General features: G+C 36.1%; 2 protein-coding genes across 16 annotated transcripts in view; both read right to left on the bottom strand.

Annotated features, from left to right (window-relative positions):
* ect2 (epithelial cell transforming 2) overlaps positions 1-7,300 on the bottom strand; it is a 45,286-nt gene extending 37,986 nt beyond the window's left edge. For 3 of the 7 annotated variants that reach the window (XM_048172154.1, XM_048172155.1, XM_048172157.1), the window contains exons 1-4: positions 6,940-7,300; positions 6,076-6,257; positions 5,837-5,916; positions 1,298-1,393 (exon numbers count right to left, since the gene is read on the bottom strand). In XM_048172154.1, the coding sequence (XP_048028111.1) occupies positions 1,298-1,393; positions 5,837-5,916; positions 6,076-6,208 (309 nt within the window). In that variant the 5' untranslated portion in view covers positions 6,209-6,257; positions 6,940-7,300. The remainder of the gene's footprint in view (positions 1-1,297; positions 1,394-5,836; positions 5,917-6,075; positions 6,258-6,939) is intronic. The other 4 variants (XM_048172159.1, XM_048172158.1, XM_048172156.1 and 1 more) reach the window with 3 other exon arrangements.
* Positions 7,301-8,468: 1,168 nt separating this feature from the next.
* mcf2l2 (MCF.2 cell line derived transforming sequence-like 2) overlaps positions 8,469-26,465 on the bottom strand; it is a 115,351-nt gene continuing 97,354 nt past the window's right edge. For 5 of the 9 annotated variants that reach the window (XM_048172143.1, XM_048172145.1, XM_048172148.1 and 2 more), the window contains 7 exons: positions 23,786-23,869; positions 20,627-20,698; positions 19,472-19,561; positions 19,099-19,214; positions 16,050-16,165; positions 12,053-12,147; positions 8,469-9,781 (listed from right to left, as the gene is read on the bottom strand). In XM_048172143.1, coding sequence (XP_048028100.1) covers positions 9,681-9,781; positions 12,053-12,147; positions 16,050-16,165; positions 19,099-19,214; positions 19,472-19,561; positions 20,627-20,698; positions 23,786-23,869 — 674 coding nt within the window. In that variant the 3' untranslated portion in view covers positions 8,469-9,680. Of the gene's footprint in view, positions 9,782-12,052; positions 12,148-16,049; positions 16,166-19,098; positions 19,215-19,471; positions 19,562-20,580; positions 20,699-23,785; positions 23,870-26,465 lie in introns of those variants that run through there. The other 4 variants (XM_048172149.1, XM_048172150.1, XM_048172151.1 and 1 more) reach the window with 4 other exon arrangements.

Below are 26,465 nucleotides of genomic sequence, written 5' to 3'. Positions count from 1 at the left end.
GGATTTAAGAATCGATATCGGTTTGTAAAAATGAGAATAGATTAAAATCGAGAAATCGATATTTTTTTTTTTACCCAGCCCTAGTAATATAGCCTATTCTGTGCTCAAGCGCATGCATGAAGCTTGCCGCAAAGCACCGGCAAAAGTAATGATTATGAATGTGTCTGGGAAAAAATGGCAAGGAGACTTGTCGGTTGCAAAGGTAAAGTTGCTCCAGCTCAGGGAGACCAAGATGGCAGAAAGCGCATCCTGTTTGTTTTCTTTATTTTACAAAGACACAACGTTTTCTTGTTATTGTGAGTTTACGCAAATAAATTTAGACCGTTTTCGAATGATGTATTACTCTTATCTGTATGACCAAAATGTATTTTAAGTTGTTTATGCTGTTAGACCGAGTCGGCCTTCTGACATAGAACACAGAAGCGCTGAACATAAACAGTGTAGGAGAATGACAGAAGAGAAGTTATTTTTGTTTTGTTTTTGCACACAAAAAATATTCCAGTTGCTTCATAAAATTCAGGTTGAACTACTGCAGTCACTTTGACTATTTTAACAATGTCTTTAGTACCTTTCTGGACCTTGAAAGTGGTGGTTAAATTGCTGTCTTTGGAGCAGTTATATAGCTCTCAGACTTCATCAAAAATACCTTAATTTGTGTTACGAAGATGAACGAATGTCTTGCGGGTTTGGAGCGACATGAGGGTGAGTAATTAATGACAAAATTCTCATTTTTGGGTGAACTAACCTTTTAACTTTCCATTTTCTTTTTTGAACGGTTTACAACATAATAAATTAATTATTGTTCGATATAAATTATATATTATATATAATTTATATTTTATATAAATTATTGTACAATAAACAGTACAAAAGCATGTGTTCGGTGTGAACAGCCCTTTAAATTTTTAAAGGGAACTGAGGGGAGATCTGTTAGTGCAGAAACTTCCATTATTCATGTCATTTGGGATTCACTTTCAGAAATGATTATTCTTACCTGCATGTAAAAATAAAGATTAAAAGAAACAATTTAATGACACTAAAAAAGGGGTTAATCACAAAAGGGTTGATTACATAAATGATTGAATTAATTCTTAATTCAATGGATTAAAGACCACCTGTTGGACAAACACAGAACAAGTTGTTAGATCACAATGTTAGAACTTCCAGTCCAGACCACCGTGTAAGTGAGTTTGACATTAGACAGTGCAGTGCCACACCAAATCCCTCCCTTAAAACACCATGCTGCAAATCCCCCAGTGCTCTCAAGCATGCAAAGATTCTGGGTTCCGAGACGTACCATATTGACTATAGATTTTATCAATTTCTCACGCGCCTCTGTGCCCGGCTGCCCTCCTTTAATCTTTACCACCGGGACTTCCATTATTGTGATGGCCTGTAAAAATGAAGAATTGACGTCAACCTGGCAACCCAAAGCTGATAAATTTCCCAGGCAGAACGCAGGAGGGCCTTACACCCTTGTCAGAATCTAGATGAGAACTTCAAACAAATGTCAAGCAAAGTCTAGGAGGAAGTTCTGCTACGTTAATAAGTTGCGTAAGGGCAGGGAGAATAGATTACTAAAAGAAGCAGCTACATCTGAAGTCCTCTCACATCATGTCAAGGGCAAAGAAAGGAGACTTTCAGGAACATCCCCTTCCTCCTCCAAGCACTACATGAGAAGTTTTCATCCTGAATCCTCAAACATTCCAGCTTTATCATTTATCAAGCTCTGAGCCTAAATGTCCCAGTCATTACCCTGCGTTCCCTCCAAACACAACTGTTAGAGCCTATGACATTCATGACCTTTGTTCATCAACTCCCAACCGCCACATACCACATCTCAGTGCAATAATGCTAAGTAATATGTTCATCAGCATTGAGTCCAGTTCAGAATCAGTGAGAACACTGATCTCAAAGGTACCGTACTACTGACAGACTTGGCCAAATTCTGCATCTGTCCTGGGCTAAAACGGCTCAAGCAGACACTGCATGATTCAAAACAAAGATTTATGGCCTGGTTTCACAGACAGGGCTTGGATTAAGCCAGGATTAGGCCTCAGTTTAATTAGGACAATTAAGTAGCTTTTATAAACGTGCCTTAGAAACAAACCTTTCTGGTGTGCATCTTGAGACAGCACAGTGGCATTTCTCAAACATGCATTTTAGTCTGGGACTTGGCTTAAGCCTTGTCTGTGAAACCAGAGGAATGTCTACTATATACTAATGTTACTTTCAACTCAGGCATCTTAAATTTGATCTCATTAGAAAATTTACCATCTGTTAACCTAGGATCTAGTAGTGTTTCTCCAGAATTCCATGTGATGACACTCATGTTATTAAGAAACCAAAATTAAAATATGATCAACAAAATCACTACAAGTCTTAATTTTTTTGTTTTCTTTTGTAAGTGACACAATGATCTTAGATGCATAATATTATAAATATAATATTATGCAAAAAAATCCTCCTATTACCCACGGCACAAAAATGGTCTACTACATGAGACAAACAAATAATGTGTGATTTTTAACAGTATTTTTATTTATTGAAATTAATTTTAATTACATAACATATTACATTTAATTACATACTAATATTATGCATTATTATGCATTGTAAATTATGCAAAATTACAGCATTTAAATGGTTCACCTTTTCCTATGTTCTCCTTGCTGTCATATAGTGTCTCTCTCAGTGAATGGGACACAGATTTTACTAGTAAAATGTATAAAATGAATAATATGTGTTAAATAATGTTCTTAGTCTTTTCTTCCTGTGGGGGAGACTACAATAATTTACTATGAATTAAATGGAAATCAAATTAAATACAATTTATTGTGTAACCAAAATACAAATAATGCCCAAAAGAAATAGAAAAAACTTAGCATGTGACTTTTAATTATAAACAAGCTCGAAATACACAGGTACTCTTATTTTGAAATGTCTGTACTATTGCAGGCTGATCCTTCAGATTCTTACAATCGTCTAAAACATTTTATATAAAGGCCATAAAGCAGACATTGTAATAATTCATCAACTTGAGTTCATTAGCAATCGCTTGGCATAAATCTGCGCTTTTTATTGATTGAGAATCACTTTGAAGCAGACTGAAGCGCTGTTGCGCGAGCTTGTAGAACACGCAACAGTGCCCCCTTGTGACTTTGCAGAATGCAGCACCCGTGGGAATGTCAGCGGGAGTAAAGAGTTCTGACGCACACATAACGAGCAGGTATGAAACGACTAGTTTATCGATCGCGGATGGTTTCATTATCTTGCGCGGATATAAATGTATAAGAGGATAAAAATAATAAAAGCAAAAATGTGTCTCCAAATATACTTGGGCGGCCGTTATTATACATGGGCGTCCCGCCCAAGTAAAGTCTATGTGTGGGAAGCACTGATATTATATATATATATATATATTTTTTTTTTTATTAAATATCAAAATGGACATAAGGAAATATTTTAAGATGATAAATTAATTTGAATACATCTACCATTAGAAGGTGCCAAAAACATTAATGAGATAGTTTACCCAAAAATTATCCCATGATTTACTCATCCTCAAGCCATCCAAGGTGTATATGACTATCTTCTTTCAGACCAACACAATCAGAGATATATTTAAAAATATCCTTAGTCCTCCAAGGTTTATAATGGTTCTGAATGGGGTAGATCACTGACAAGCTACACAATATCGCGTTCATTATCGAAGGCAATTCATCTGCAATAATGAACGCAATATTGCGTAGCTTGTCAGTGATCTACGGTTCTGTCTATTAAATGCAGCTCCATTTGAAAGCAGGTGATGGCGATTTCGCGGTAATCAGGGAACCGGCTTTACTGACGAAATGCGCGTGACAATCTCATGCGATATATCGCCCAGCCCTACATCCATCCATTTAAAATAAATAAATAAATAAATAAATAAATAAATAAAGTAATCCATATGACTCCAGTGGGTTAATAATGGCCTTCTGAAGCGAAGCGATCCATTTTTCTAAGAAAAATATCCATATTTAAAGCTTTATAAATTCAAATAACTAGCTTCCAGCGGACGACCATACACAGAACACGCAAGTCGCCAAATGAGTAATCCTCTGACGCGATGTATGTAGGAATATTGTAAGCTTAGATGCCTCTCGTGATTTAAACAAATAGGGCTGCGCAACAAATTTAAGCTCCTCTTCTCTTATATCAAAATCCTCCAAAATTTCTCTTTAAAAATGATCGTATTAGACTTATAATCCGTGACCGGTGATTTGTTTTGCTCTATCCTCTGCGTTCATCATGTTGTGCGTCGGGTCAAAGGATACCCTTCCGCCGCAAGTCGACTTGCGCATTCTGCGTATGGTCATCCGCTGGAAGCTAGTTGTTTTAATTTATAAAGTTTTAAATATGGATCTTATAAAAACACATCACTTTGCTTCAGAAGGCCTTTATTAACCCACTGGAGTTGTATGGATTACTTTTTTCATGGATGGATGCATTATTTTTTAATTCAAAACACAGCCCCTCATTCACTGTCTTTAAAAACCTTGGAGGACTAAGCATATTTTTAAATATATCTCTGATTGTGTTCATCTGAAAGAAGATAGTCATATACACCTAGGATGGCTTGAGGGGGAGTACATCATAGGATAATTTTCATTTTTGGCTGAAACTAACCCTTTAATTTGGACCCTGGTTGAAGCTTTTCCAAGTCCCAAGGAAAAACAACTGTTATATAACTGTTCAAAAATTTGGGGTTAGTGAAATTGTTTTTAAGTAATACTTTTATTCAGCAAGGACACATTAAATGAATCAAAAGTAACAGAAAATACATTTATAATGTTACAAATAAATGTTGAACTGTTTTGAACTTGTCTATACATCAAAGAATCCACAAAAAAATATTACGTAGCACAACGGTTTTCAACGTTGATAATAAATGTTTAAGCTTCAGGATTTCTGAAAATTCATCACATGAATAAATTGATATTTTACAATATATTCAAATAGAAAACAGTTATTGTCAAATCTAATAAAACTTCACTATAATACTTTTTTTTCTGTATTTATGGTCAAATAAATACTGCCTTGGTGAGCACAGGAGACTTCCTTTCAAAAATTTGACCAACCCTAAAACTTTGAGCGGTAGTGTACATGTAAGTGTGCAAGTAAGTGTACTACATTTGTTACTCAGACTTTAATCAGTCAAGGACACAAGTGTATATGAATTTAATTTTCAGATTTAAAGGGATAGTTCACCCAAAAATGAAAATTATCATAATTTACTCACCCTCAAGCCTTCCTAGGTGTATACTGTATCTTTCTTCTTTCAGCCAAACACAATCAGAGTTATATTAAAAATGATTCTGAATCTCCCAAGCTTTATAATGGGAGTGAATGGTACCATTTTTTTGAAGCCCAAAAAAAGCACATCCATCCATCATAAAAGTAATCCGTACGTTGATTAAATTATGGGATAATATTCATTTTTGGGTGAACTATCCTTTTAAATTTTATTTTTAATTTCAGGAATATCTTAAAATGATCCTAAATTCAGTTAAATTGTTTGAGTCAGGCAAACGGAAAAATTTAATGTTTATCTTTTGTACTAGGCACTAAGCTGGCAAACACAAAATGACTTCCTGTTAACGAACTAATTACTTTTAATCAGATTAGAAGATCTTCAAACTTTTTCCCCATCAGAACTCACACTGAACTTAAAATAAATCAGACCATTCTAAATTACTGCATCTCATTAATGAAGCTCAGTAAAAACCATATGGCTATGGCTACAGTGAAATCAATCTATATGAATATTGAATAGCTTCACTCTCTTCTACAGTACCTGAAGGGCTTTCTCAAGTTCTGCGATGTTGCCGGCCTCCCCCACCAACACCACCCTGGTCTCAACTCTGGGCAATACATCTGAAAAAGAGAAAAGACCACAGGCAAAGGTGAATCTCTATGGAAATAGACCAGGAGAAAATAACCTCCTGTTGTTATGTTTGTGCACAGTAAAATGGTCCACCCTACAGAAATGTCAGTTGATATAAGGTTGACCGAGAAAGAGAGCGGCTCACTTACCCTCTGTCTCATCTGCGTGTAGACCCATGAAAAATTGCTCCTTTGTGGTCTCAGCCATTCGGGAGTCGTAAACGGAGGAGTCCACCAGCAGGCTGCGGCCCGGCCCTAAAGTAACTATGCTGCTGTCAGCCATGGCGCTGTGACAAGGGGTGGCGACCCAGTCCTGTCCAGAATATCAAGAGCTGGAGGCCAGAGAGAAAGTAGTGAAAAGGGCGGCACAGGGAAAAAAAAAAGAAAAAGAAAAAAAGAGAGAGACAAACACTCAAGCTTCCATGAGGGAATGAAGTATAAAGGAAGAGGAGAATATTTATATATATATATATATATATATATATATATATATATATATATATATATATATATATATACACACACACACACACACATGTATATATGTCATATGTGTATATTATACATACATATATATATAAAAATGTGAATGTGTATGTGTATATATATATATATTATATATATACACACACTCTAAAATCTAAAATGAATCTTAAAACCAATCAACAAAAAAAAAAAAAATTCAACTTACCAGTTGCATGAATTTAATGGGTAATTATTCTGAATGCAGCATTACAATAATAAAATGCTGTTGTTGTAGTTCATTAACTCCCTCAAAGGAGTAACAAAACATAGCATATATGCATTTTAATCGGTAATGAAATAAATTAGCACATATTGTAAAGATCTGACAGCTTTTTTTGAGAGCAATGCTGTGACAGCTGATTGGAAGCTTCAATGCACTTCAATGACATGCGCTAGCATAGGGGTGGCTAGCTAACTTCTAAACAAAAGATTATCTTCTTAAACAAAGCCTTGTATTTAGCTTTAAACAGATATATGATGAAAACTTACCGTACAAAACTCTAGACCAGATATGTGCTGGAAAATGTTCTGGTGAATGAAGAAACACTGAGAGTTCAGCTGGTTGCCGAACCAGCTGAGCAATCTGGGTTTATGTTAGCCAAACTATTGATTAAAACTAACGCTTGCAAACGTAAACACCGCCGTCGTCGCAATGACGCGTAAAGTTTGTCCAAAGTGCAAAAGAATACGATTAAGTTACGAAAATAAGTTTAGTTGAAATTTTAAGCCCATTGTATACGCTCATTTGATAGGTGGCTCTGCTCAACTAGCTCTCTGAATTCAAAAAAGCAAGCAAACATAAGAGCCTAACGCCGATTGGCTGAGAGTGAAGAGCTCGGCGGAAGTTCTGAAGCGGACGCCTCTGATTGGCTTTTGAATTCAAACGGCGATGCGCGCTGTGTGTAGTCAGCAGCTCGGTCCAGTGATAAAGTGAGACAAAATTATTGCTTGTATTTAACATTATGAATAAAACACAAGATACTTGATGTAGACATAAAACTGCAATGTAATTCATAAAAACACACAAAGAAAGTGGCGAACAAAGTCAATAAAACACAATGAAAATCATTGTTTAGCTTCATAGACAAATGCCTGTTTAGCCTTACAAACATTAACATGCTAACCATAATTTCCATCGATTAATATACTTTAATATAAAATTTTATATGAGATTTTAATTGGGATTGTAAAAGCATTAGCCTATTTAAAAAAAAAAAAAAAATGCACATCCATACTGGAAAATCCCATATTAATTTATTAGCCTAACTATAACTGAAGAAACAGTATTTTATTAGTAAATAAACTAAATTAAGACAGTGTATGAAAATAAGCGAATGCATGATTAAACTATGAAATGTTTTTGGTTTTTTTCCCCCTTCACATTCATTAATAACCTAAATGTGAACTCTTTTGTCCAAAAGCTATGTTATAGAAATAAAATCTATCATCCTGCAGTCTTGATGTGATCTCGCCCCATTAACTGCCTTTGAAACAGAGCACTGAGACTCAGCCTGCCCTCCTCTCGTCCAAAAGAGCAGTCCCTTTTCCTGCTGACAGAAGTCTCATTCTTTCTTCTGCCCGGCCTGGTTTCGGGCAGGAACGACTCATGATAAATAGACTGCCAGGTGTCTTCAAAATCTTTAGACACCTGAAGCCAAACCGAAGGGACAAAGTGAAGGCTGTAGAGTGCACTTTTTTAAAATTCGGTTTCAATGCTCGTCACATCTCTCTGAGTCTTTGTGTCCCCCTCTCTCTCTTCTGCTTTACTCTCCTGCTGCCCCTCAGGAGTTTTTGGGAGTTTGAAAGCACCCTCTGTAGAACAAAGCCAAGCGAATCTTGCCTGTCCCTCTCTCTCCTCACTGTCCTTCTCTCAGACGTGCACTTCTCTTAAAAATAAAGCTTCCAATTACAACCGAAAACAGTCTGATGGAACACAAGCGGAAGTTCCATGGCATTTCTATCTATCTAACGAAGTTTGTCGGTTGAGGTTTCATAGTCTCCATATGAAAAGTCATATATGGTTTTGTAATGAATGTATTTCATTATGGATTTGAAAATGTACAGTCATGTAATACATATTCACATCAGCTGTAATATTATCCATAGGGAAGCTGTAAAAGCAAAATATTCACATATGAACTACCAAGAATTACGTAGGCATTCAATATGAAATCTTTGTGCTTATATATTTACATACAAACAAATAAAGCAAACCAGTAAGATCAGGTTGATACGGAAAGTAAACAAACCACTAATTATATTTAAATCACAATCATATGTGGATATTTACGGTTATGAGATGAAACATTTGGCATCATTACTACATTCACTGTCAAACTATTGTCTGGTTCTTCATGTCATAGCAGGAAGGATACAGTACATATGATTTTTGTATTGGATTCTGTTATTGTTTAGCACAAACTGACAACTTTCACGTGCAGTACTGTAAAATAACAGCAAAGCTGGAATATTTATGCTACAACAATCATCTGAAATATAAAAAATCTGTAAATATTACACATTCAAACTACGTTTCAAGATTTTTTTATGTACAACCACACCATGATAGAGATGAATATATCAAGTAGAGGCAAATATGTGAGGAGGATTAAAGATATTCAGCTTTCCAAACAGCAAAGGAACGAAACTTTACAGATGGCTTTCATGTCAGGATATAAAAGAGAGTATAAATATTGTACATTAATTCATCAAAAGTGCTGTGTTTCTGACCAACAGTCTCATAAGCAAATAAGAAATAAACAACAAAAACAATCAAGTATATTTAAGCATTTCAGTAGAAGTTTCAGCAGGACGGAACGGTCTAGAGTCTCTTCCTCTCAGTGTTTTCAGACGGCCATCTCAGCGCAGATAGCATACCACACGATGTCCGGTGTTCACAGAAGTCTGTTGCGATTATATCTGGATATTTCCCTTCAAATACCCCTGCATTTGCTGTTAAGGCACAGCAGAGTGAACGCACGAAGGCTGCATGTTGAATTTCTGACTCACGACTGCAGAATGTTGTCAATGTCACGTCAGCGCTGGAGAAGACCAGAAAAGACTGGAATCTGTTCTGGTCAGTCTTTCTCAAAACGGTCGTATAGCAGCAGAGTTTACCTATTCCTTCAGCGGAGCAGATGTCTGTGTAGTATTACAAAAGATGTCGAGCTGTTGTCGAGTATGATGTATAAGCATGGCACTACGGAAAGCGAGGACACATCACGGCGCGTTCAGCATGCAAATCTGCTGTCCTGAGCGGGACGCGGCCCGGTGCTGTCGTCTGCGTCCTCTGTATCGGTGAGGGCAGCGGTGCAGAGGTCACTGAAAATATCTAAAATAAAAAAAAAGGGGGGAAGAGGAGTTCAGTAATGTACAGTCTTTCCATCTACAGCAGCAGGAAACAGGTGGCAAACAAAACCAGACCTTGCAAAAGCACTCGATCATAGCAAGGACAAGATTCATACAAACAAGAAAACAGAAAAGACATGACAAAGACGCAAACCTTCAGAGTTATTACTGTGCTTTACGTCTTTTGAAATGGGATGAGGGAGTTGTTCCTGCTAGAGCACAGTTGAAGAAGCTTGAAGCGCAACATGAAAAGCATACAAAGACTTCAGTATTTATATTCAGCCCAGAACAGCTGTAGGGCTCAACAATAAGGATGAATCTATAGGATGATAAGGATGAAGCAATAAAATATTTTTGTCATAAAGAAAATGTTAGTTTTTATTCAAATAAAACTTTTTGTAAAAATAATGTAATATGATATAATAGATAGGCTAATACATTAATACAAAAGTAATTTTCAAAATATACATACGTAATACACGTAAATATACTCACAATGTCATATATATATATATATATATATATATATATATATATATATATATATATATATATACATAGTATAGTCCTATGATTTATGACATTAATTGTTAGTATATATATATTATGTATATATAATATTATATTATATATTATTTTTATTTTTATTATTATATTATATGTAATATATATATATATATATATATATATATATATATATATAACTGTCATGTGTATATACACACAGACTTTTATTATATTTATTACATTATTTTATTATTATCTGATTTATTATTTTATATCTATTATATTTAAATTTACTTTTATAGATTTTTATCACATTTGTGTAACATTTCTAAATTTATGTATTTTCATTTCTACATTTTAAATGTATTATTTATATATTAAAATTATACAAACAATTATATTTAACAAAATATAAAAGTCCTATGATTTATGACATTAATTGTTTTTGTACATATATTATTAAATAAATAATATATATATATATATATATATATATATATATATATATATATATATATATATATATATATATATATATAAAATTAATAATTAATGTCATAAATCATAGAACTATATATATAAAACTGTCATGTGTATCTACACACAGACTTTTATTATATTTATAACATTATTTTATTTATTATCTGATTTTTTATTTTATATCTATTATATTTAAAGTTACTTTTATAGATTTTTATCACATTTGTATAACATTTCTAAATGTATGTATTTTCATTTCTACATTTTAAATGCATTATTTATATATTAAAATTATACAAACAATTATATTTAACAAAATATAAAATGTAATAATATTATTGGCATATATACATATACTATCGTTCAAAAGTTTGGGATCAGTACTTTTTTTTTTATTAAACCTAAATTATTACCTTCATTCAGCAAGTATGCATTATATTGACCAAAAGTGATTGTTTTATTTTTAAATATATTAAAATAGAAAACAGTTATTTTAAATTGTAATAATATCTCACATTATTACTCTTTATACTGTATGTTTACTATTTGTATATATGTTGTGGTCAGTGTTAAAGGGTTAGTTCACCCAACGAAGATGCTGTGTATGTGTGGTTCAGATACCCTCAGATTTCATTCAAAAATATCTTAATTTGTGTTCTGAAGATGAACAAAGGTCTTACAAGTGTGGAACGACATGAGGGTGAGTAATAAACGACAGAATTTTCATTTTTGGGTGAACTAACCCTTTAACATGACAATAATCCTTACAGTTGAGTCCAGAGCTGCCTCTGCTCTTAGTCAAAACTTTAAATGAATATGCAGCACCTTGTTATTAGTAGCAAAAGTTTGAGAAAACCAGACAAACAAGACCAAAAGTGGCATTGTGAGCATGCCAAGTTTTCATGGAATGAAGTGCATGCCTGTGGAGGTGATGTCATGCACACCTCTTTAAAAAAAAAAAGCAGGTGCCTCCGCCAGTCTCGCCGTCCACTGACCTAGATCTTAAATTACAGCCGGTATGTTTCACGTTGGTGTCTTGTGTGCATTCATGTGTAAGATATGTGTTACAGCGAGAAGGGACTGAGTGACATGAGAGGTCAAAGTGCATCATCTAATGCATCGCCACAAAAAATTTAATCCTCATACAATATGCGTCAAATATCTGTGAATGAATTTTATGGTGACCATCAGTCTGAACTAAGCGTGTCCAGAGTGGTAATGTCAGTCATTCCCTTCTGCTGCTCTTCCTGGGATTGGTGTGTGGTACCAGAGTTACTGTATAGGTCTACTTCCTCAGCTGTGGACTGCAGGACAGTGGGTGGTACCAGTCCTGTCTTCTGAGTTCTAAGGTTCTTGACTAGCCTAGAACATGAGAGACAGTGTTCATCTTCAACGGCAGCACGAACATACAGATTTGTGCTAGAGAACCTGGAGCTCAACCAAGGGTCAATATGATTGTCTGACTCCTTGGAATTTTCAATCAAACGACGAAAGAGGTTTGATGGACCTGTTATATATGGTGGCCCACAATACCAAACAATAGCTGTCTCATTTCTAAGGCTGTGTCCTCTGGAGGTCACATTTGTCGGCCGCATACTTCATAAAGGATGTCTTATTTTACCCAAAAATGAACATTTCTGTTATTATTACCTCACCCTCATGTTGTTCTACACCCGTAAGACCTTCATTCACATGAACACCATGATGCATGTGTGTGATGCTGATGCTGGAGCCGGCCAATAATGAGCCGTCCAATAATGAGCCGGCGTTCGGACTTAAACACAGAAGCTCTGCACGGCGTTTACTGCATCAACTACGTATGAGACTGATAGGGAAGAGGAAACTGTCACTTCATAACATTAAGTTTGAACCACTGTAGTCACGTGGACTATTTTAACAATGTCTTATACTTCTCTGGACCTTCCATTGATTTCTATGGGAGATAAAAAACATCTTAGATTTCAAAAATATCTTTTGAATTTGTGTTCCAAAGATGAACGAAGGTCTTATAGGTGTGGAACAACATGAGAGTGAGTAATTAATGACAGAAATTTCATTTTTGGGTGAACTAACCTTTTAATGACTTTGGAATGTATTGGTCAGTTTACTGAAATCATGCAGCCTCAATGACGCAATGTGACCTCCGGAGGACGCAGCCTTCAAAATGAGACACAGCTAATGTACTTAATAGTTCAAAACACAATTAAATAAGGCCACAACACAACAGAAATGCAGCTGATTACTAGCCAGGAGCAGTTGCTCCTAAAATAGAATTGGAGGACAATATATCCCAATCCATGGTCCATGTTTCCAGCAGGACAGTATATTGTAATGGACGAACATCTGATCTAAAAAGTATATTTGGTCAACTTAAATCCATCACATTGACTTAGGAAGTTCTGAAAAATCTAAATTTTCCAAGTTGACACTGCCCCCTTGTGGTTGGGAGCATTCGTCTTGTTTTGTGGCTAAAAGGTGCAATATGTAAGAATTTTGCAGTAAAATATCCAAAAAACACTAGGCCAGTGTTATATATTTTGTTCACTTAAGTACTTAAAATATCCCAAATGTTTGCAACTATTTGTAAATTGTGAGAAAATTGCAATTTTAACCAAGGCTCCGGGACGAGTCGCCTGTCAATTGCATCAATCCCGCGTTACCCTCAGCTTCCGCTTTTATTTTGTAGAAACCATGGAATCACCAAAGACGCTTTCATATACATGTTTTAATAGACAAGGGAACAACTGTTTTGATATATTTATAGACAGAAAACGAATTATTGTTATATAGCTCAACACGTTTAGTCTTGCCATTTATCAGCACACGCCATCCAGCATTTAATATGATATTCTAAAATCGATCTATCTTACTGCGGTGTGCAACAAATGTCTCACAGCAGCCGCCGAGCGAACGCACAGAGTACGTTATAACATAATTTTCAACACACTCAAATGTATCTAATATGATAAACAGAGCTGCGTTACCTAATATGCTTGACCAGAAAAGCGGAAGCGGCGCCGGCGACTGTGGCATAATAAAAGTTCCGCTGCTCATGAGGCGTGTGTTGCGCAATCGCTCCAGCGGCCTCGTTCAGCTCCCACAACACTCGGCCCTGTTCTGCTTCATACTACAGTAACGTTAATAATCGCATCCATGAACATGATTTCTTCCCGAGTCCTATCCCAATTGTTTTCCACCGGCTGTGAGGTGAAGACCACATGTCCCAAGATTTCACACTCAAACTAGGCGTCATCAAGCTACGCATTTGTTTTGAATATGCCTCTAACGACCTCTAGCGGACAGAAAATATTACATATTGCACCTTTAATTCTATGACCATCATAGTTACAGATTATATACATTTTTTACGGAACCCATAAAGAGACATAGTCATAGGAAAATTGAGATGGAAAGAAAAATTATATTTCAACGCATTTGCCTTCACTTGCAAAACTTTTATGTTCTCCTACCAAACTTTGCATTCTCTCACAAAACTTTGCATTCTATGTCAAAATGTTATGTCTGTGGTTGAGTGTACATCAGTTGTCGTTATTGCGGTGCATTATGGGATACGTCCACTATGGCTGCACATGGCTGACCCCTCAAATGGTGCCCTATTAAAGTGTATAGGGGGTGATTTCAAACTTTCTTGGGGGAACACAAAACTTTTGCAAATATAATTTAGTTTTTTCCATCACCATGTCCCCTTGGGAGCTCCATAACTATTACCTGGAGTTAGAAATTGTACGATACAAGCAATTACATAGTAAGAGTCAATAATGTTCTAAATTCTGTAGAGCCCATAGTAAATTAAATTATTGGTTTTGATAACTACATGCTAGCTTGTAAAATGTTAATTAAATTGATCTTGGGAGTTAAAAAAAAAAAAACATGTCGACTGAAATAAATGCTTAACCCCTGATTTCTAGGAGCTTGGATCTTGATTATTTTCCAGGACCAACATGGATATTACAGCAGAACATGTCATATTTGGGTCAAGTTTAATATGAGTGCACAGTGAAAGTTGACTGTGTTTTTGTAGGTTAAAACTTTTTATTGGTTATACTGTGGGATATTGGGATCATGTTGTGATATTGGCGATCAGTATCAATGTAGACAGTACAGCCCATCCACAAGTTTCTTGGCTGTGTATCGCATACACTCCTCCTGACACAAATGAGCAAACTCCAAAGCCTCCTGTGGCTCAAGCTACCTTAACTTTAGCTCAGCACTGCACAATGTCAAAACATCCACATCCATGAAAGCCTGAAAACTTCTTATGAAGGGTTTGAGGGGGTTGATTGGTGAGCAAAGAAAACTTTGAAATGCTTTACAAAGCAGAAAAAATGACTGGAGACAGTTTTCAAGATTAAATATGTATGAGATACTTCAGAATATGGCTGGCTTTTTCATTTTAGTTTAGAAATGTTAGATTAGGTGGTATTCAGCATCCCCAAAATGGGGTGCATTAGACCCCTGTGAAACCTCTCTTTCATCTCGGCTTTTTAAGGCAACTGGTTAAACAACAAATAAGAGAGAAGAAAAATAATAATTAAGAAAAAATAACTTGCAAATAACACGTGCCAATTTCTTATAAATGCATTTAGAAATGTTGGTTTCACCTACCATTTTCAAGAAGTTTCAATTTAGCAACTCTGAAAATGTCATTTGGTGCAATAACATAACATATTGCACACGTGAATGTACTCAACTCATCTTAATTATATATACACATGCCTTTTGGGTTTTTAAAATATTAATAAGGTGTATTTTTCTCAATATTTTTTCCTCTTCAATTACATTACTCATTCATTCAATGAGTGTTTTTCCCTTTTTTTCTTCATTAACATCAGGACAGTTTTATCACCCTGACAAAAATTAATTTTACTATTGAAATTAAAATGAGACTTATCATAAAAGAGGTATATTAAGTCAATTAAATGTGTAATGTATTTTTGAAAAAAATAAATGACACAAGAAATGTCATTAACCCAATTTCTAATTTCTAGAAAAATGGCTTGGTTGAATAAATCAACAAATTTCTGATTACATTTTAATGAAACTCTTATTTTGATTGTGTGGGGTATTTAAAGCAAAACTTAGAACAATGATATTAAGAGAACCAACAATGAGATCTCAAACAAAGTAAGCTATGTGTGAATTTCATTAGTGATTGTCAGGTTTTTAGTGAAGCCCTCTAGAATGACTGCAGCATGTGATGCCTGCAGGAATATATCTGGATGGTGACTTCACTCATTACTCACCAGTGGCCATTCTCCGACTCTTCTAAGAATTGTACTAACTCCCCCGCTTCCACGGAAAGATCCTGAGCAGTACCTGACTCGTACGTCAGCTGCACCTGATAGCGATCATTATCCCCCTTAAGAGAAAGACAAAGATGTGCATAATTTATTTCAGGGTCATGGCACCAGTTTTTGGGTTTACTGGAAGGTAATAGACAGGGAAATTAAGATTCATGCAGGGGTCTGTGTTTAGTCAATCTTTTCTTGGAAATCTTATCTGTTGTTTATTCAATGATGCCCTCTGGTGGTAGGAACCATGCATGTGCACTTTAATTCCCTCTAGCCACCATTAAAGAGGTTCTGGATGACTTTTTGCTGCATAGCTGTTATCAAGCCTCACTTCTGAAGCAAATCTCCATTCCTCATTCATCAGGCAGGAGGATTAAACACAGAGAAACTCCTCTGGGTGTTTAAAAGTCAAAGATAAACTGGCATCCTTTCTGTACTAATTGTAAAATGTTGCTATCTTTTATCTGAGCTTGCTTAAATTCTGAAAAAAAAAAAAAAAAAAAAAAAGAGAACCAGGAGCTCAACAAGCTCAACAAGGGGTCAATATGATTGTCTGACTTTTACTTTTTAAGGGACAGTTAAACCAAAGGTGAAAATTTGGTTATCATTTACTCAAACTAATGCCATTCCAAACCTCTTCTTTCTGTTTCTTCTGTGGTAGATATTTTGAAAAAGATGAAATTTTGCAAGTCAGTGAGGTCTAAATGACAATGGACGTTTTTCAAAAATTATTTGGGGTTAAAATTGTTTAAACTGCATAATTTTAAACTATGGGTATTCTTGCCAATTTCTTAAAAAGAAAACATAATATTCTACTAATATATACTGTATTATGTGTGTGAAACAGTGTTGGGGAAAGTTACTTTTACAGCATTATTTACAATTACGTTACTCCCTAAAAAAGTAACTGCGTTACTTAGGCCACGTACACACTGAAAGTTTCACGAGTGAGAACCGCATTTAAATGCGGGAGTGAATCGCCTAAATTATCATTACATGTGTGTACAGAACATGACTCACTCTAGAAACTGCGATGATTGACAGCTTGGAAACCATAGCGACGTTCTGGCGTCTCTCGTGTTTGGTATCCGTTATCGTGACCAAAGTAATATTAAAGTGACAAAAGACTCGTTATTTTCAGCAATTTAACTAAACACACTAACACAGTCGACGGAGGCGTCGTGTTTTGTTTATGCTTATACGGCCTGTTTCACACAGCGCGCGGCACTCATTCTGTGTTGCCATGGTCACTCATTATAAGCTTTTTGGGCTTGTTGTTTAAGCTCGTCTCATAAAGCAAACGGGGTTATGGAGTTATTAAAGTGAGCAGACATGAATCGCGATTTTCAGCATAAAGCATTTGGATAGGCTTGTGCTTTCCCTGTGATTCGCCGCGCATACACGAGAGACACACGTTACACCGGTGCACGTAAACGTCATTAACAACTAGTTGTTCAGTTCGGTTCCGTACACACTGCATAGAATTTCTGCGGTTGTCACTACGTCTGCATTTTTCGGGAGTTAATAGCCTACGGTTGTAGAATGCGGTTGTCACTCCCGTATTTTACTGAACTGTGCGTGTACAGAACGCGATTAAGCACTAAAAGGTGAACTGACAACCGAATTTAGCTGCAGTGTGTACGTGGCCTTAGTTACTTTTTATGAAAAGTAATGCCTTACATTACTTTTGCGTTACTTTTTCTCACCTGGACTGGGTTTGCTTGTTTGTTTTTTAATAACAACAAATAAAGTTCTATTTTTGGCAAATGTTAAAGGTCCCGTTCTTCGTGATCCCATGTTTCAAACTTTAGTTAGTGTGTAATGTTGTTGTTAGAGTATAAATAAAATCTGTAAAATTTTAAAGCTCAAAGTTCAATGCCAAGCGAGATATTTTATTTAACAGAAGTCGCCTACATCGAACGGCCAGTTTGGACTACATCCCTCTACTTCCTTCTTTAATGACGTCACTAAAACAGTTTTTTGACTAACCTCCGCCCACAGGAATACACAAGAGTTGCGTTTGTAGAGTGTGTTTGTCGCCATGTCGTCGAAACGCTGTTATTTTCATCCCGCAGTCCAATCACCGGGTCTGATTCCGGCTCAAATTGATAGGGTAAAATTAAAGACATGTTTACAATAACACTGAGCGTGTGCATCTCCACGTTATGGTAAGAGGCGTGACCTTTCCGGTCAAGGAGCGCTAAACTGCTGTCGAATCACAACACAGGAACCGCTGGCACAATCAGAACTCGTTACGTATTTCTGAAGGAGGGACTTCATAGAACAAGGAAGTCATCAGCCCGTTTTTATGACAGTGGAAACAGCGGTATACAGATAAGTAAATTATGTGAAAAATACTGTGTTTTTTTACAGGCGAAACATGAACACATGTTATATTGCACACTATAAACACAATCAAAGCTTCAAAAAAAACACGAAAAACGGGACCTTTAAAGCACTTTCACATCAAAAGTGAAATGAATAAGCCTCAGGCTGAAGTAATTCATATTTATGCCAGTACAGTAGAGGGCGCAGCTCAAACAAACAAACCTTTCAGCAGTGCTGCAATTCTGGATTAAAGAAGAATAGGATACAGGATACTATTTATAAATCTAATCTAAAGTAATTTTTGCTTTTTAGTATGGTTGAATTAGATCATTGAATGTCAGACATTGGTTAATAAAGTGAGATTAGATACATAAAGTATATTTGTTTAATTTAATATAGTTCATTATTACAGGTTTGCATTCTGAGATTGCATTTTACTGTTTTTATTCATTTTGAGGAAAACTGAATGTTTTTGTGCAAGTGAGATGAGTAAATGCATGTTCACATTTAATCTAGAACTACAATAACCTTCAAGTTCACATTTTATTTCTCTCAACATAGGGACAGGAGAGTCAATAAATGTGAAAAAGCGTGTGCATGAGCGATGAAATGAGAGTAAATTCCAAATTTGGAAGGTGAGATATGTGGACAAAATGAGGATAAAGACATTTACGTTTTTGTTATGTCCTTCATCTTCTCCATCTGAGGAAATGGAGAGTTCTTCAGCACTAGAAGGAATGGTCTCAAAATCCTCAGCATCCATTGATGGCAGACGCCGTTGACTCCATCCTGGAAAATTGTACACAAGAGTTAACATCATTCAGTAAAAAAAAAAATATGAGAGATGATGCACAGGGAATAGTCTAGTGCGTGAGTTTTCCGGAAAAATCTTCTGTGAAAGGTAGACAAGATGTTGAAGCACTCAATGAAAATAACTCTGACTGTTTCTGTCACTGTCAGGCATCGAATGAGGAATGAAAATAGACAAAAACACCCGAGAGAACCCGATATGATTGGCATATCGCTGCCTTTTTTCACATGATTACCTGGTTGAGACGCAGACCTCGGCACAGCGGGCTTGGTACCGACGGTACCTTTACTTTTGCTCTCAGTGGGATGTGCACCTCGCATGGTGTCTGTGAGAAAATTCACTGTTTCATCAAACATGATCTCTATAATGGTAGCACTGCATGTGAAACGAAACCTCACATTATCATGCACCAATCAAAAAAAAAAAAAAATGTAAAATAGCAACAGGAAGTCTCTGAAATTTACACACCAATTTATCAGAGATAGAGCACAAAACAGAGGGAAACTATAGATTTGAAGCTTGATACACACACTTGACATGAGCTGAAAACCACCACCACAGCGCAAGCATAAACACTTGAAATCAGAATAGATAAAAAAACAAGCATGATATCTGCTAGATCAATGCAGGCTCAACAAAAGATAATGTTTTTTCAAAACTGCAAGTCTTGGTAGCATCTGTATCAGTTGGAAATTACAAATCAGTATTGTTTGGCCATGTTTGCCATTATTTTTTTCAGTGTTTTTGAACACTGAACATTTTTTTTTTTTAGTTTCTTGTATAATTATAATAACTGTATAATTTCAAACTGTTCTTGCATTTTTTTTAGTAAAGAAAACTTAATATTCAATGAAAAAATAATGAAAAAGTTCAAATAAATATTAACATGCAAGAAATATATTTTAAATTAAAGAATGAAGTATGAATTAAAATAATTTTATTATTATTATTATTATTAATATTAATAATAATAATACAACTTACAATACAAAAAAAATAATTATGCCATTCATTATATATGTATTTTTTTTAAATCATTTTTTTTTTCTATTTAGCCCTGGTAATAGATTATATATAAGTAGATAAGAAAATATAAAAAATATATTTTTATATTTAAAAATTAAAATAAACTTTTTTTTAGAGCCCGGTTAATAGATGTAAACCAAAAGGTCTCGGGTTCAGGTCCCAATAGAGGTGACCCTGAAACTGAAAAGATTTTGTAAAATCACAAACTTGAACAGAACATCTTTCCTGGCAAATAGTGTCCTGTCGCTTTGAATAAAAATCATCTGGCCTCTTACTATAAACAATAATTGAATAAAAACAAACCAAAAAACATCTTACAAGGACAATTTTCAGCATGCAACATGCCGTGCTTTCCATGTGGTACCTTCATAGCCAAATGGTGTAGGGTCGCTCTTGATCTGATGCCTCTTGCTCTTAAGGCTAGCGGAGAGAGGAACTAAGCACAAACATGCATTTCTTTTAGAAAAGAAGTCTAGCTCATCTATCACATTCTTTCAACCTATCCATCCAAGATTAATAATCACAATAATTTTTCATTATTGCCCTCCAGTTGCAATGCTTTCATCACAATAAAAGAGAATAATGGGGCCACAAGAAACAAAAGACTCATGTGCATCTATATTCTCAGAGCTGCACAGAGGGGCTTCACTGTTAAATGTCATGCCACATCCCAAATGTCAGCTTATCAAGAGTCAGTATTTATTATTCAGTGCAGCTGTCTCTTCATGTTTTTTAGGGGATTCATTTGCTACAAAGTGCACAGTTTGATTCTATGCATTTCAAACATATTATAAGAGGTGCAATGAAGGAGCTGGGGATGTCAAAGGTTGATAGTAAAATACCAAACATGTAACAATGCCAGTTTCTGTGTAGAAAGCCCAGTTTCAGTTCTAAGGAGGTGTTAGGTGGGCTACAGGACTTTCAGGGTGGGCCAGAGAGTTGGGTTGCCAGGGTGCTAAGCCACTGAATAGGTGGGACAGGCCCACCCAGCCCCCCCTGCGGGGCTGGACCTGTAGTAGTATCGATGGAATTGAATACTGCCAAAATATGAAGAGCTCTTTGACTGACAAGTGGCTGCTTTCTTGTAAATGCTTGCATGTAAGATTTGGGGTCAGTACCTTTTTGCAGATCTTTTTAACCTTCTAGTCAACAAAGAATCCTAATAAAATTTATCATAGTTTCCAGAAAAATATTAAGCAGCACAACTGTTTCCTGAGCATCAAATCAGCATATTATGATTTCTGAAGGATCATGTGACACTTAAGACTGGAGTAATGATGCTGAAAATTCAATTCAAATTCCTATTAAATAATAAATTACATTTAAAAATATATTACTACGACTGTCCCCATAGTGTATATATGAATCAAATATCAATACTGACAAGAAAAACAGAAAATTACCACTGATCCATTAAATTAATTATTTTTTTAAATGTTTACTTTAATAATTCAATGAAAATTAATAGTAAACAGCCAATTAGCTAAATAAAATACATATTTAATTGACTAATTAAATCTATATCGCCTTGCTTAATTTAATTTAATATCTGTGAAAAAAAGTGTGTATTCTTTATAATAGATTTTTACTGTGGTATTAAGAATCATCAAATTTCACCGGAACTGTAACTACTTTTTGGAAATGTTGGTATTGTGATGACCATCAAAGGAGTTTTATCAAAAAGATTTGAAACAAATCTTGAACACTGCAACATGGTATGCAGGGGCGGACTTAACCCACAAGCGAGGTAAGCAGTTGCTTGGGGCCTCATCAAATACCCAGAACCCTATATAATATATATATAACCTATTAATTTTCACCATTTTTTTTTTGGTCAGGATATCACCATTCAAATTTTAACACCCTTAATAGGCCCCCATATCATGGATTAGAGTGGACCATTCCACTACCGCACGTGTGAACAGAAAGTTAAAAGCTACAGCGAGCGTGAGCTCATTAGCAGCAGAGCTTTGCTTATAAATATATTAAGATAAATCTTTATACCTCTGACTAATTTTAAATTGTCCTTTTGACACATTTCTGAAATACACCGATCAGGCATAACATTATGACCACCTTCCTAATATTGTGTTGGTCCCACTTTTGCTGCCAAAACAGCCCTGACCCATTGAGGCATGGACTCCATTAGACTCCTGAAGGTGTGCTGTGGTATCTGGCACCAAGATGTTAGCAGCAGATCCTTTAAGTCCTGTAAGTTGCGAGGTGGAGCCTCCATGAATTGGACTTGTTTGTTCAGCACATCCCACAGATGCTCGATTGGATTGAGATTTAGGGAATCTGGAGGCCAAGTCAACACCTCAAACTCATGTTGTGCTCCTCAAACCATTCCTGAACCATTTTTGCTTTGTGGCAGGGTGCATTATCCTGCTGAAAGAGGCCACAGCCACCATCAAATACCGTTTCCATGAAAGGGTGTACATGGTCTGCAACAATGCTTAGGTAGGTGGTACGTGTCAAAGTAACATCCACATGGATGGCAGGACCCAAGATTTCCCAGCAGTACATTGCCCAAAGCATCACACTGCCTCTGCTGGCTTGCCTTCTTCCCATAGTGCATCCTGGTGCCATGTGTTCCCAAGGTAAGCAACGCAAACATACCCAGCCATCCACATGATGTAAAAGAAAACACGATCCATCAGACCAGGCCACCTTCTTCCACTGCTCCATGGTCCAGTTCTGATGCTCATGTGCCCACTCTTGGCGCTTTCGGCGGTGGACAGGGGTCAGCATGGGCACCCTGACTGATCTGCGGCTATGCAGCCCCATACGCAACAAACTGTGATCCACTGTGTATTCTGACACCTTTCTATCAGAACCAGCATTAACTTCTAGAGCAATTTGATCTACAATAGCTCGTCTGTTGGATCAGACCCCACAGGCCAGCCTTCGCTCCCCACGTGCATCAATGAGCCTTGGCCGCCCATGACCATGTCGCCGGTTCACCACTGTTCCTTCCTTGGACCACTTTTGATAGATACTGACCACTGCAGACCGGGAACACCCCACAAGAGCTGCAGTTTTGGAGATGCTCTCACCCAGTCGTCTAGCCATCACAATTTGACCCTTGTCAAACTCGTTAAAATTCTTACCCATTTTTCCTGCTTCTAACACATCAACTTTAAGGACAAAACGTTAACTTGCTGCCTAATATATCCCACCCACTAACAGGTGCCGTGATAAAGAGATAATCAGTGTTATTCACTTCACCTGTCAGTGGTCATATAATGTTATGCCTGATCAGTGTATGTCATATCACTGACATTACCTGAGTAGCTGAATTAAATATGGTAGAAATCCCTGCTAATTCAAGGACGTGCATTTGTTGCATGCAGGGAGCAAGCATAATGCGTCTAAAATGCATATGCACGATTCAGTTGAACTATAAAGTTTGCCTTCTTTAACTTAACGCTGTTAAACTGAATGTACGAAGTAAATGTTAGTTCAGATAAGTGTTCAGATGTGATCATGCACGCAAGTAAAACCACACAAGCAGTTTTTGTACCTTTAATGCGTGGTGCAGAGGTGGAGCTGACGGTTGAGGCTAAAGAAAAGCGCCGTGTGACTTCAGTCTCCTTAGGTGCGGGTTCTGAAGTGAAAGGCAGGTATGGTTAAATGTTAGTCTGATTTAAGAGAAAACAGGATGAAGTTGGGGAAATGAGAGACAGGGGTTCATTTGAAGAAGTCACATTTAAAGGGATGGATGTTAGTGCACATTCTCTGGCATGTTGAGTGGGTTCTCATGAGGGTGGCAGAGTTCAAGACTCACATCATTTCTTAATACTTAATATATTTAAGTTAATATATTTAATATATTTATTTATATATAATATTTAATAATTTCCTGCTCTCTCTATCATTACTTTCCTGTTGATCTCTCTACTTTCCCATCTACTACAGTTTTTCTCAGTCGCTTTGGTGCATTTCTCACATCACTATTTACATTTGCACAACAGTTAGTTCAATCTCCACAACATTTAGTCATGTGTGCACATCATAGTAGCAGTTTCTCATTCCTTCGAACAAATTGCAAATGCTTTTGGACATGCATCAATTGCTTTCATACAACTCTCTGCTGTTTTATAACATTATCATTTGCTTATGTCATGTCAGTCAAAATTAACTATACTTGTGAATGCTGAATAGTCATTCCATATAAAACTAATAATCATCATTTCATTGCTTGAGTCATTACATACAAAAATGTTGAACTAGTTGTCAAAATCTGTCAAGCAAATTTTACACATTTTTTAAAATCTTTTTTTCCTGAAAATGTCTCCTAAATTGAACAATTTCTCTCAAGTGAATCTCAACTTTCACTGATGAGAAGGGGTGTGTGAAGCATTAGTTGCAACCAATGATAAGCCACTTCTCTACAATCTACAATGAATCCCATAAACCCCCACTTTACAAGCATATACGAACCAAGCAGGTGTACCATTTCTACAATACTGTGACACAGAAATGGAAGGTCAGCCTCGTGGAAGAGGGGTAAGGGTGCGGGGAAGAAGGAGAAGGGGACAAAACAGGGGAAGAGGAAGAAGAGGCCAAGTACATAGGCAGATCCCTGATGAAATCAGGGCTACAATTGTGGATCATGTTGTCAATCACGGCCTCACAATGGCTGAGGCTGGTCGAAGGGTGCAGCCAAATGTTGGGAAAACCACTGTAAATTCAATTATTCAAACATTTTGTCGGGAGAACAGGTGTGTATAAATGGACAGTAATTCAGCACTAAACAATCTGCACTGCACTACTGTCATTGTGTCATACATGAAGCTTGCAGTGGGACAAGAACTTGTACAATTTACATTTAGACGTACAGCTTTACTGCATCACACATTTAGTGTATTGTAGTGTACAGTAGTGTTACAGTAAAGATTTGCCATATGTACTTCAATATTGTTTACAGTTGTGCACAGCTCTACCCAAAGGGAGTTTATGTTTGTTGCAAATAAGGGTGTAATTTTTCTTTTGCACAATGCTGTGAACAGAATTGCAAAGAGCATATGCAGTAAAAATGTGAAACATACATATTCAATACAGTAATGTGTAACTTTACTGTATTTTTCAAATGGCTGTGCAAATAGTATATAGTGCTGTCTTGAGCATTTTCAGGTAGTGTCACCAAGATCTGACTTTTTTGCATTGGAAAACACTGACAGAGTAAACTGTCATAATGAAAACATGATAAAGCCATTTGACTATCTTGTTCATAAACAATGGTGTCAGGACTTTTCATCTTGATGACACTGACACTTTCATTGACACGAATACTTGCTTTTGAGGAATGACCTATCCATTTTGAGCAAGTGACACGCTTTTGCAGGTTATCAACTAGGTTTTGCAGTTTGTACTAATTGTTTTGAGAACTGCATTAACTGTTGTGCAAATGTAAATAGTGATGTGAGAAATGCACCAAAGCGACCGAGAAAAACTGTAAAATAAAGTGATGGTGAGAAGGCAGATGTTTATTTGAACACAAAAGGAAGTAAAAAGGATGACAATCCCAATAATGACAATGGACGTATTTGGAAGATGTAGAATTAAAATAAATTGAAAATCAAAGAAATTTATACAACTAATTTTACAAAACTTGATGCTGACTTGACAAAGATTTGACAGACAGACAGACAGACAGACAGACAGACAGATAGATAGATAGATAGATAGATAGATAGATAGATAGATAGACGGACACAGATAGATAGATAGACAGACAGACAGACAGATAGATAGATAGATAGATAGATAGATAGATAGATAGATAGATAGATAGATAGATAGATAGATAGATAGATAGATAGATAGATAGATAGACGGACACAGATAGATAGACAGACGGACACAGATAGATAGACAGACAGACAGACAGACAGACAGACAGATAGATAGATAGATAGATAGATAGATAGATAGATAGATAGACAGATGGACACAGATAGATAGACAGACAGACAGACAGACAGACAGACAGATAGATAGATAGATAGATAGATAGATAGATAGATAGATAGATAGATAGACGGACACAGATAGATAGACAGACGCGGACACAGATAGACAGACAGACAGACAGACAGATAGATAGATAGATAGATAGATAGATAGATAGACAGACACAGATAGACAGACGGACAGACAGACAGACAGACAGACAGACAGACAGACAGACAGACAGATAG

Source organism: Megalobrama amblycephala, linkage group LG21 (genome assembly GCF_018812025.1).
Source record: "Megalobrama amblycephala isolate DHTTF-2021 linkage group LG21, ASM1881202v1, whole genome shotgun sequence".
Classification (NCBI taxonomy): Eukaryota; Metazoa; Chordata; class Actinopteri; order Cypriniformes; family Xenocyprididae; genus Megalobrama; species Megalobrama amblycephala.
The sequence above is the reverse complement of the archived record's forward strand: the minus strand, read 5'-3'. Positions and strand labels throughout refer to the sequence as shown.